This window comes from Scyliorhinus canicula, chromosome 9, assembly GCF_902713615.1.
Source record: "Scyliorhinus canicula chromosome 9, sScyCan1.1, whole genome shotgun sequence".
In the NCBI taxonomy this organism is placed as follows: Eukaryota; Metazoa; Chordata; class Chondrichthyes; order Carcharhiniformes; family Scyliorhinidae; genus Scyliorhinus; species Scyliorhinus canicula.
In genome coordinates this window covers 15,914,475-15,927,071 of record NC_052154.1, presented here as the reverse complement: position 1 = coordinate 15,927,071, position 12,597 = coordinate 15,914,475, and the positions used below count along the sequence as shown (strand labels likewise).

Sequence of the window (12,597 nt, the reverse complement as noted above, 5' to 3'; positions counted from 1 at the left end):
CACGGTGGCCTGGCCCGCGATCGGGGCCCACCGATCAGCGGGCGGGCCTGTGCCATGGGGGCACTCTTTTCCTTCCGCCTTCGCCCTAGTCTTCACCATGGCAGAGGCGGAAGTGACTTCCGCCGGCCGGCGAAATCCCTTCGGCCCCGGCTGGCATGGCACCAAAGGCCGTTCCCGCCGACCGGCGGGGCGCCAACCACCCCGGCGCGGGCCTAGCCCCTCAATGTTAGGACTTGCCCCCTAAACGTTCGGAGACTTCCGCACTTGTGGGGCGGCCCGACGCCTGAGTAGTTCACGCCACTCCATCCCGCCGGGACACCCCCCCCCCCCCCCCCCCCCCCCCCCCCCCCCCCCCCCGCCCCGCCGGGTAGGGGAGAATCCCGCCCCGCAGTCTAGTTTCATTGAGAATTTTCCCTGCAAGAGGGAGACTGCAAGTCATAGCTTTGTTGGTATTCCTGCATTTTTAATGAGGGTTTATGACTCGAAAGGAAAAAAACACAAAAGTAGAAAACACTGGGCTGTTGACTTGCAACAAGAGGCCCACAGATAGAGGGAGAAACAGGAAAGTAGTTTTAGTTGAGTTGGAAGCAGGTGCCAGAGGAATTGGACCATCGAGGGAATTGCAGAAAGCAGATTTCCCAAAAGAGCAGGACAAGGTAGCAGAAACCAGGGAGTGGGACAAAAAAAGGCGGCACAGGTAGACACCAGGAACAAGAAGTAGAATCTGAACAAGATCCTGTTCAGTGTAGGTAAAGTAAGGAGCAGAGGAATGGCTCCGAATTAAAGAGAGAAAGCTGCCGGGAGCAGAATCAAAGTAAAGTGGGTTTGCGAGCAGCCAGAAGATCAAAGGAGACAGCCAAAGATTGGTGACTCCTGACGATGGGCCTGTGAAGCAGTGGTGTTCCGTTGATATGGCTGAGTACCTGAGAGTAGGCATGGAAGGTGATGCTTATTTCACATTGCTAGCCTATTCACCAAAGGAAGTCATAGATATTTGCACTGCAGTACTATATCATGGTAATCTCTCCCCGCCACCATTGCGTTAATTTGTACTCAATGAGCTTGTGAACTCAGCAACTCATGCAGTTGAGTTCACTTTAACGACATTGTGTATAACCAAATGGATGGTGTTGCTATGGGATCCTCTTGGGCCCATCCTCTTTGTTGGGTTCCCTGAAAAATATGCCTTTGATAGACTGACACCTAACCTCCTGCCCTTTGACTATTTCCGATATGTGGATGATACATTTGCTACACTCCAGGGTTCTGAAGGAGATAGCTGAGGAGATTGTGGAGGCATTGGTGGTAATGTTTCAGGAATCACTGGAGGCAGGGAGGGTCCCAGAAGATTGGAAAATGGCTAATGTAATACCCCTTTTTAAGAAGGGAGGGAGGCAGAAGACAGGAAATTATAAGCCGGTTAGCCTGACTCGATTGTTGGTAAGATTTTAGAGTCTATTATTAAGGATGAGATTGCGAAATACTTAGAAGTGCATGATAAAATAGGACTGAGTCAACATGGATTCATCAAGGGGAGGTCATACCTGATAAATCTGTTAGAATTCTTTGAGGAGGTAACGAGGAAGTTAGGCAAAGAAGAACCAGTGGATGTGATCTATTTGGATTTCCAGAAAGCCTTTGACAAGGTGCCATACAGGAGGCTGCTAAATAAAATAAGAACCCATGGTGTTAGAGCAAAGGTACTGGCATGGATAGAGGATTGGCTGACAGTGGGCAGAGAGTGGGGATAAAGGGGTCCTTTTCAGGATGGCAGCTAGTGCCTAGGGATGTTCCGCAAGGGTCAGTGTTTCGACCACAGCTATTCATGATATAGATTAATGATCTGGAAGAAGGAGCTGAGGGTATTGTTGCTAAGTTTGCAGATGATACAAAGATATGTAGAGGAACAGGTTGTGCTGAGGAAGCAGGGAAGCTGCAGAAGGACCTGGACCTAGGAGAGTGGGCAAAGAAGTGGCAGATGGAATACAATGTGGAAAAGTGTGAGGTTATGCACTTTGGTAGGAAGAATAGAGGCAATAGACTATTTTCTAACTGGGAAAAAGCTTCGGAAATCAGAAGCACAAAAGGAGTGCTAAAAGAGATGGCTAGGGAAATTGCAAATGCACTAGTGATAATTTACCAAAATTCACTAGACTCTGGAGTGGTCCCGACGGATTGGAAATTAGCAAACGTGACACCACTGTTTAAAAAAGGAGGTAGGCAGAAAGCGGATAATTATAGTCCAGTTAGCTTAACTTTGGTAGTAGGGAAGATGCTGGAATCTATCATCAAGGAAGAAATAGTGAGGCATCTGGATAGAAATTGTCCCATTGGGCAGACGCAGCATGGGATCATAAAGGGCAGGTCGTGCCTAACTAATTTAGTGGAATTTTTTGAGGACATTACCAGGGTGGTAGGTAATGGGGAGCCAATGGATGTGGTAAATCTGGATTTCCAGAAAGCCTTTGAAAAGGTGCCACACAAAAGGTTGCTGCATAAGATAAAGATGCATGGCATTAAGGATAAAGTAGTTGCATGGATAGAGGATTGGTTAATTAATAGAAAGCAAAGAGTGGGGATTAATGGGTGTTTCTCTGGTTGGCAATCAGTAGCTAGTGGTGTCCCTCAGGGATTAGTGTTGGGCCCACAATTGTTCACAATTTGCATAGATAATTTGGAGTTGGGGACCAAGTGCAATGTGTCTAAGTTTGCAGATAACACTAAGATGAGTAGTAAAGCAAAAAGTGCAGAGGATACTGGATGTCTGTAGAGGGATTTGGATAGGTTAAGTGAATGGGCTAGGGTCTGGCAGATGGAATACGATGTTGACAAATGTGAAGTTATCCATTTTGGGAGGAATAACAGCAAAAGAGATTATTATTTAAATGATAAAATATTAAAACATGCTGCTGTGCAGAGGGACCTGGGTTGCTAGTGCATGAGTCACAGTTGGTTTACAGATGCAGCAGGTGATTAAGAAGGCAAATGGAGTTTTGCTAGAGGGATGGAGTTTAAGATGAGAGAGGTTATGCTGCAAATCATAGAATTTATAGAATCATAGAATTTACAGTGCAGAAGGAGGCCATTCGGCCCATCGAGTCTGCACCGGCTCCTGGAAAGAGCACCCTACCCAAGGTTAACACCTCCACCCTATCCCCATAACCCAGTAACCCCACCCAACACCAAGGGCAATTTTGGACTCCAAGGGCAATTTATCATGGCCAATCCACCTAACCTGCACATCTTTGGACTGTGGGAGGAAACCGGAGCACCCGGAGGAAACCAATGCACACACGGGGAGGATGTGCAGACTCCGCCCAGACAGTGACCCAAGCCGGAATTGAACCTGGGACCCTGGAGCTGTGAAGCGATTGTGCTATCCACAATGCTACCGTGCTGCCCCCAAATGTATAAGGTGTTAGTGAGGCCACACCTGGAGTATTGTGTTCAGTTTTGGTCTCCTTGCCAGAGAAAGGACGTACTGGCGCTGGAGGGTGTGCAGAGGAGATTCACTAGGTTAATCCTAGAGCTGATTACGAGGAGAGGTTGAGTAGACTGGGACTGTACTGATTGGAATTTAGAAGGATGAGGGGGGATCTTATAGAAACATATAAAATTATGAAGGGAATAGAGAGGATAGATGCGGGCAGGTCGTTTCCACTGGCGGATGAAAGCAGAACTACGGGGCATAGCCTCAAAATAAGGGGAAGTAGATTTAGGACTGAGCTTAGGAGGAATTTCTTCAGCCAGAGGGTGGTGAATCTGTGGAACTCTTTGACACAGAAGGCTGTGGAGACCAAATCACTGAGTGTCTTTACAACAGACATAAATAGGTTCTTGATTAATAAGGGGATCAGGGGTTATGGGGAGAAGGCAGGAGAATGGGGATGAGAAACGTATCAGCCATGATTGAATGGTGGAGCAAACCTGATGGGCCGAATGGCCCAATTCTGCTCCTATGTCTTATGATCTTTGAACTGTGGGAGGAAACTGGAGTACCCGGAGGAAACCCACACAGACACAGGGGGAAAATGCAAACTCCACACAGTCACTTGAGGCTGGAATTGAACCCGATCCCTGGCGCTGTGAGTCAGCACTATATTCTGATATAAGCTTCTCTCAAACTAGAGCCCTCCCCAAAAATGGGCGGTATTCTCCGCTCCCCCCCCCCCCCCCCCCCCCCCCCCCCCCCCCCCCCGGCCGGGTGGGAGAATCGCCGGGGCGCCGTGCGAATAACCACTATAACCACTGTGCCACCGTGCTGCCCCAAAATAAAATAAGTCATAACCATTCATTGGTTCATTACTCAGGGCAATGCTTTGACCAATCAGTCAATTTTCAAACAATGCTTGGCAGCTAACAGTCAAATACCATTTGGTGCATTCTTCACAGCAATGCCTTGACCACCTGTCACCCACTCCTCATTCAGTTTGAAGTTGTTTTTTCCTCTGACATTGGTATACTTGTGATTGTCCTGATGAGTCCAAGATAAAGAACTTCGACAAAATGTTCTTTTTCAGCATTACACTAGTTCTGTACTACCAAACGACTATTTGAAAGCTTTTAAAAATAGTGTTGCTTCTGTAACAAGGATAATGTCTTCATGTGCACGCACTGCTTTTAACAAAAATATTGGGTGGGATTCTCCCAACGGGAGTCTAAGTGCCGATACTGGAGTAAAAACCGGAGTGTTTTACTTCGGCATCAGTGCCCATTCCCAGACCCCTATTCTCCCCCCTCCGTGGGGCTAGCAGGGGCGTCGCGTGATTTACTGGGTCGTGGCATCAGAGATCCGGCGGCGCGTAAAAGATGCGGCGCCTTGGGTCCCGCACCTGCGCAGTTGGGCCGGCGCCAACTAGCGCATGCGCGGTAACCTCGCGGATCGCTCCGGCCCCTCACCAACATGGCGCTGGGGATCTAGGGCTGGCCGCGGAAGGAAGTAGGCCGGTGGTGGGGGGGGGGGGGGGGGGGGGGGGGGGGAGAATCGGCGCTCGCTATTTGCGGCGATTCTCCGAGCGGCCCAGTGCGATTCGCGCGGTGCTGGTTTCAGGTAGGTGGGAGAATCGTGTGTGGGTGTCGGGGCGCGTGGCGTGACTCGCGTGGCGTGACTAACGCGGTGCTCCGGCGATTCTCCCACCCGGTGGAGGGGGGGAGAATACCGCCCATTTTTGGGGAGGGCTCTAGTTTGAGAGAGGCTTATATCGGAATATAGTATCTATCTTTATGCTGGTTCGGAGGGAGAATCATAGCATGGTTACAGCCCAGAAGAAGACCATGCAGCCGATCGTGTCTATCCAAGTTGTCTGCAAGAAAAACTCTGCTTTTCTCACTCCCTCACCTTCTCCCCGTCGTTCAACAACTTTGTTCTCTTCAGATGTTTATCCGATTCCCTTTTGAAAGCCATCATTTCAGCTGTTGCCTGATATTAGGCTGTTGCAGCTACTCAAGATATATTTCTTCTTTACTTTTATGGTTACAGCAATGATATAAAAAGACATTTATAAATTGCCCATGCTGTATCTGGCCAGTCAAGGGGGTCAATCACTGATGAGAAACAGAAATCACATTGCAGGGACTCCTTCTTCCAAATTGCTCATGTCATTAAGCTGGTGGTAAAGCAGAATATTTGGGCAGGCTCCCGGCCCATCGAGCATGTTCTTTCATTCTGTGAGACCATAGTTGATGTGTCTTAACTCCATCCCAAGTCTCACTTGTCTAGGAACAATCTACCAAAAGCCGATAACTTCTTTTTTCTATAAAATGTTTTATGTTGGGTAATGTACACCGCACAGTAACAAAATCAACTATGTTTTTTAAATCTGTTTTATTGTTAAACAAATTTATTTCATCCTATTAATGTACAGCAACATGTTTTTTAACAACCTCAGGGATCAGTTCATCCACAAAGTGTAGGCGCATGTTTCAACCTTGACATCTGGTATTTAGGATTAAATTCTTCTGGTATATTCAGTCTCAGGCAGTGTTTTCCACATAATTGTGAGGCATTCGTAGCACAATCTTATTGAGTCATTTCACCATCAGCTATGAACTGACATTGATGTAAAAAGTGATATTACTAGAAGATATTTTGGCTCCCAAGCATTCCAAAATTAAGTGGAATGTGATCAAGGTCATGATAGTCTCTGTTTCAGTTTCACAAACAATGCAGTGTAACTCTGACTCAAAGCAAATGTGAGTTTTAAAAATGTACCGAAAATGGAATACCGCTAAGTGATATTAAAATTAAATCAGTTGAAGGGTGGCACGGTGACGCAGTTGTTAGCTCTGCTGCCTCACGGCGCCGAGGACCCGGGTTTGATCCCGGTCCTGGTCACTGTCCATGTGGAGTTTGCGCATTCTCCCCTTGTCCGTGTGGGTCTCACCCCCACAACCCAAAGATGTGCAATGTAGGTGGATTGGCCACGCTAAATTGCCCCTTAATTGGGGAAAAAAATTAATTGGGTACTATAAATTTAAAAAATAATTTAGAGTACCCAATTCATTTTTTCCAATTAAGGGGCAATTTAGCATGGCCAATCCACCTACCCTGCACATCTTTTGGATTGTGGGGGCGAAACCCACGGAAACACGGGGAGAATGTGCAAACACCACAAGGACAGTGACCCCGAGCCGGGATCGAACCCAAGACCTCAGCGCCGTGAGGCAGCAACGCTAACCACTGTGCCACCGTGCTGCCCCCTATAAATTTATTGTTAAAAATTAAATCAGTTGCAGCTTTGCATGTGCATGTAGAATTCCTTTGTTGCCCAGCAGAGTGCAATGGATAGCAGATGTGCCACATGCGAGCTTTTTACAGGTGTGGTCTGAGATCAGTTGCAGTAATGTACAGTCAAAGTTTTTAATTAGTTCTTCCATGGAGTTTGGGTGGCACTGGCAAGGCCAGCATTTGTTGTCTCTAATTGCCCTTGGATAAAGTGGCTTGCTGGGCCATTTCAGGGGGCAGCTAATCCACATTACTGTGGATCTGGAGTCATGTGTAGGCCAGGCCAGGTGAGGATGGCAGATTTCCTTTTCTAAAGGACATTGGTCAATCTGATGGGTTTTTACAACAAGTTACAATTGTTTAATAGTCACTATTACTGAGACTAGCTTTCAATTCTAGATTTTTATTAATCAAATTTGAACCCCATGTCCAATGAGATTACAACAACGTCACCATCTCCTCCCATACTATAAAGTTCTAACTAACTATTGTTAAAAGGGTTGTATTGGATATGATGGAAGGAGTTTAATTTAATAATACTGGCATTTATAGCTTGTCAAATGTTTCTATTTTACATAATTATGAGTGCTGTTAGTTGTGTGGCAGTTATTGTAAAATATAATGGAAGGGAATAAATTATTTTAAAATTATGACCACAGGGAAGTTCAAAGCCAATAATTGTAAGAACAGTTAGAGCTTGGATATCTAAATTGCATGTACAGGTAAATTTTTTATCAATGTCTAATTTTATAGGATGTATAAATGGCTGACGGAGAGTAATTGTTTTAATGTCTTAGGGCTATTTTTTGAATGGAATTTTTATTGAAGCTTTATCCATCTTATTCCATCAAACCTGCGTTTTGCTTCTGCTGTGTTTAAGGTAATTGGCAAAAAAACAGAAGGGAGAGCAGAGGTTTAATGAGTTATAATCTGAAATGCGCTGCCTGAAAAACAGAGGCAGATTCAGAGGGGCTGGTTTAGCTCACTGAACTAAATCGCTGGCTTTTAAAGCAGACCAAGCAGGCCAGCAGCACGGTTCGATTCCCGAACCAGCCTCCCCGGACAGGCGCCGGAATGTGGTGACTAGGGGCTCTTCACAGTAACTTCATTGAAGCCTACTCGTGACAATAAGCGATTTTCATTTCATTTCATTTCATTTTTTATTTCAGTAGTAACTTTGTAAAGGCAAAGGGGAAAGAGCAGGGCAGTAGGACCAATTATATACACAGTGCTTTCTAAGAGCTAGCATAAGCATGTTAGGCTGAACGGCCTCCTTTCATGTTGTATTATTCCATGCTGTCACCAATGCCAAAAAAGAAAGCTTGTGGCTATCTCGGAGCTAAACTGAAAAGCACAAGATTCTTTTTTTAAACTCAATTTCACATTTCTAAACTCCAGTTGACTCAGGCTAAGGGAATCTCTCCTTCCCAGTGTGCAATATGTGACATTATTCTGCAGAGGTTCACTAACTTTCTCCATATAATTGGAAAAGGCTTTAAACACGTCACAATATTAAAATTGAGGGTGACACGTGGCGCAGTGGTTAGCACTGGGACTACAGCGCTGAGGACCCGGGTTTGATTCCTGGCCCTGGGCCACGGTCCGTGTGGAGTTTACACATTCTCTCCGTGTCTGCGTCAGTTTCACCCCCCCAACCCAAGGGGGGGGTTAGGTGGATTAGAACATAGAACATTACAGCGCAGTACAGACCCTTCAGCCCTCGATGTTGCACCGACCTGTGAAACCACTCTAAGGCCCATCTACACTATTCCCTTATCATCCATATATTTATCCAATGACCATACAGCATGCTTGCCTTCATCGGACGGGGTATTGGGTACAAGAGTCGGCAGGTCATGTTACAGTTGTATAGGACTTTGGTTAGGCCACATTTGGAATACTGCGTGCAGTTCTGGTCGCCACATTACCAGAAGGATGTGGGTGCTTTAGAGAGGGTGCGGAGGAGGTTCACCAGGATGTTGCCTGGTATGGAGGGTGCTAGCTATGAAGAAATGTTGAGTAGGGTTGTTAAGAAGGCGTATGGTGTGTTAGCTTTTATTGGTAGAGGGTTTGAGTTTCGGAGGTCATGTTGCAGCTGTATAAAACTCTGGTGCGGCTGCATTTTGAGTATTGCGTGCAGTTCTGGTCGGCGCATTATAGGAAGGATGTGGAAGCATTGGCCACACTAAATTGCTCCTTAATTGAAGAAAAAAAGTAATTGGGTACTCTAAATTTATTTTTTATAAAATGATCTAAAAATTGAGTTCCATGATTAATCACAAATTGGTTCTAAGTGGAAGTAGTTGGTTATCTGACTTAAATTCCATCATATGGAGCAATGGTTACATATGATTAGACACTGGTCAATGTAGAAATGTTTAAACTTTCTCATCACTTCATTTTTCACATGCAAAAACAAGTAAATAGTCTTTCCGTGCATAGGCTCTTTACGCTATAGTCATTTGCCATCTTGGCTAATGTAATTTTAAAAGGTTTCCTCTCTTACAGGTGCATGGCTGGAGAAGGGATATTTCCTCCTACTCTTTCCATACTTTGAAAAAGTCGAAGAAATCAAGGAGAGAAGAGAAAAATGGGAGCAATTGTGTGTTCTGTGCGGAAATGCTGCCCACCTCAGAAAGGAAAACTGTCCAAGGTGTTGGCCAACCCGGGCGTTCGTCCAAATCATCCGACAGTACAGTTGCACCTATTTTCACAGGGAAGATTACTAACTCCTTTGCAGAGAGAACAACTCCTCCTGTTTCACAAACTAAGTACAGCTCCGCAGCTTCACAGAGGTACACGAGCGAATTGACTCAAGAATCCTGCGTCCAAGACAACAAGGCAGAGACTGAAGTCAACCCGTCTCAGGAAACAGAATGCGAGGTTACCCACACCCCTCACCAACCCACCCCAGTAAAAAAACACTTCTCCGTGCTGCCTCCTGTAAAAATGGCCAGTGGCGATGAAATGTTTGTCTCAGGTTTCAAAGCAGGGAGAATGTTTTGTTTGGGCAACCGAGATCTGCAAACTGTGAGTGTAGTGTCGAAACACGATGACAAAGACAATTTGCGCATTAGAGCCCATGGTTGCAATATGGCCATGTTACAGGTGAGCAAGATCCAAAAGGCAGAAACGCCTGTTCCTTTTGGATTGACAAGGATTCCCTACATGAACGCCATGGGTCACTGGTGCTGGCAATATTCTTTGATGCAAGGCCACGAGAACCTGGCCATCAATGGTGCCCCAGCCTCCAAAGTAATGGAGTGCGGCAGCATAAGGGTGCAGCCCTCAAAAATAATAAAACAGCACACAAAGCACCTTAAGCAGGACAACTTCAGCAAATCTACTTTCAGTCACAGTTCCCCAAGCAATAAACATTTAAGTAGAATAAGACAAAGGAATGTCGCAGCGAGTGCGCTTCTCCGTGGGATCCCACAGCCAGGCACCCCACTGTTGTCAGGCACCAGTATACCAATCTCCATATTGCCACATTAATTTCTGTAGACTTCTCAAATGTCCCCCAAGCTTGCCCTCCAAACTCCCAGAGTAATGGCTGTCAAGACCGATTATACTGCCCCGTCCTGCCACCTGAGCCAAGATCATCTAACTCAGTACAGACCTTCAGTTGAGCCCGAGGCCACACTGGACTGGAAGGGTTATTGTGGTGTCTCAGGGAAGGGGAAGGAGCAATCTCAAAATAATAACACACATGATTTATTAGATGACGACTATTAGGGAACAACAAAGATCTATTTGGACAGCTGTACTCACACTTGCATAGTGATAAATGTTTCTGTAATTTATGTACAAAATGCACCTAATATTGCAGTATCTTATATGATGTTATACTTCAATGCACCTAGTGGTCTTAAATTATAATATTCATAATGCATTTGTCTCGTGTCAATGATTTAATTTTGGCATCAGATGAAAACAACAAAAGCAAGACAGATGAAAACAACAAAAGCAAGACAAAATATTTACAAGCTTAGTAACATTTGTCTGTCTCCTGTTCCTCAGCCAAATTCCTAACCAGATCAATAATTTGTTGCCAATTTTACAGCTTCAACTTTTACGAACAGTCTCTTCTAAGGAACTTTTATCAGAGACCTTTGGGTGGCACTGTGGCACAATGGTTAGCACTGCTATCTCACAGCACCAGAGACCTGGGTTCAATTCCAGCCTTGGGTGGCTGCTTGGAGTTTGCACTGTTTCCCCATGTCTGTGTGGGTTTCCTCCGGGTGCGCCCGTTTCCTCCCATAGTCCAAATTTGTGCAGGTTAGGTGCATTGACCATGATAAATTGCCCCTTAGTGTCCAAAAGGTTAGGTGGTGTTAGTGGGTTACGGGGATAGGGTGGGGGCGATCTGGGTGGGGTGATCTTTCAGAGGGTCGTTGCAGACTTGATGGGTTGAATGGTCTCCTTCTGCACTGTAGGATTCTATGATCTTCTGGAAATCCATATAAATAACATCCATAGACATTCCCATTTCCACTATTTTAGCCACCACTTGTAAAAATCAGTTGGGTTTGTCAGACAAGGTGCAGCATGGTGGTACAGTGGCTAGCACTCCTGCTTCACCATGTCAGGGACCCGGGATCGGTTCCGGCCTTGGGTGACTGTCTGTGTGGAGTTCGCATCTTCTCCCTGTGTCTGCGCGCATTTCTTCCGGGTGCTCCGGTTTCCTCCCAATATCCAAAGATGTGCAGGTCAGGTAGATTGGCCATGATCAATGCGCTGGATTACGGGGATAGGGCGGGGTAGAGTGCTCTTTTGGAGGGACTCCGACTCGATGGGCTGAATGACCTTCTGCACTGTAGGGATACTATGGATTCTATGAACTCCATCTAATATAATAAAGCAAAATACTAGAACGCTAGATATCTGAAATAAAACCAGAAAATGCTGGAAAGATTCAACAGGTCTAGCGGCGTTTGTGGAGAGAAACAGAGTTAATGTGGAGTCCATATGATTCTTCTATATGGATTCGGTATGGAAACTCTGTTTCCCCCTCTCAGATGCTGCCAGATGCCAGACCTGCTTAACCTTTCCTGCATTTTCAGATTTTATTTCATTTAGTATAAGCCAATTGTATCAGAACAAAATCATTGCTCTTTCACGAAAAGGATCGACAATCTGGGGTAGAATTTACACCAATTCTCTGGGCTTTCTGCTAAGTTGCAGCAGGTGGGATGGGACTACTTATCCTCCTTCCCTCCAATGAAGATGCTGAATCATCCCAGTATAAACACTATTCTACCCAAACACCACACATCCAAAGCGGCCACTTTTCGTGTGTGAACCTACATAGTTGAAAGTCCATCACATTTGTGCACAATCCTCACCAGCTCTCCACACCTTTCCCTGGATAGCAATCAGGAGCAACAACCCTGGATAACATTTCCCTATCCAAACCCAGACATCAGCCAATTTTAGTACAGTTAGTCTATGTTGTTTACCGATGAAGATATCTGCGTATGCCGTAATATGCGCAGATATTGTGACACAGAAATTAAACAGTCACTGTAAGCTAAAGGGAAAATGCAGTCATCAAGTCTGGCAGCATCTGTAGGGAGAGAAAAGAGCTAATGTTTCGAGTCCGATGACTCTTTGTCAAAGCTTTGAACTCCATCTAATATAATAAAGCAAAATACTAGAACGCCGCGTTCTCCGAGCCCCATGTCGGGCCGGAGAATCGGCGCCATTTGCGCCAGCGAGTTTGACGCGGCGCCGGCCGCTGGAATCAGCGGGGCCGCCGAATCTCCGGCCCGGATATGCCGAGCGGCCGCACGGATACGACAGAGTCCCGCTGGTGCCGTTCACTCCTGGTCGCTGCTGGTGGTAACTCTGCATGAAGGGCCGGGAGGGCGCGG

General features: G+C 46.0%; 1 protein-coding gene across 4 annotated transcripts in view; it reads left to right on the top strand.

Annotated features, from left to right (window-relative positions):
- LOC119971110 (uncharacterized protein C16orf46-like) overlaps positions 1-10,616 on the top strand; it is a 29,592-nt gene extending 18,976 nt beyond the window's left edge. For all 4 annotated transcript variants that reach the window (XM_038806268.1, XM_038806267.1, XM_038806269.1 and 1 more), the window contains exon 3: positions 9,233-10,616. In XM_038806268.1, coding sequence (XP_038662196.1) covers positions 9,233-10,219 — 987 coding nt within the window. In that variant the 3' untranslated portion in view covers positions 10,220-10,616. The remainder of the gene's footprint in view (positions 1-9,232) is intronic.
- Positions 10,617-12,597: the final 1,981 nt, after the last annotated feature.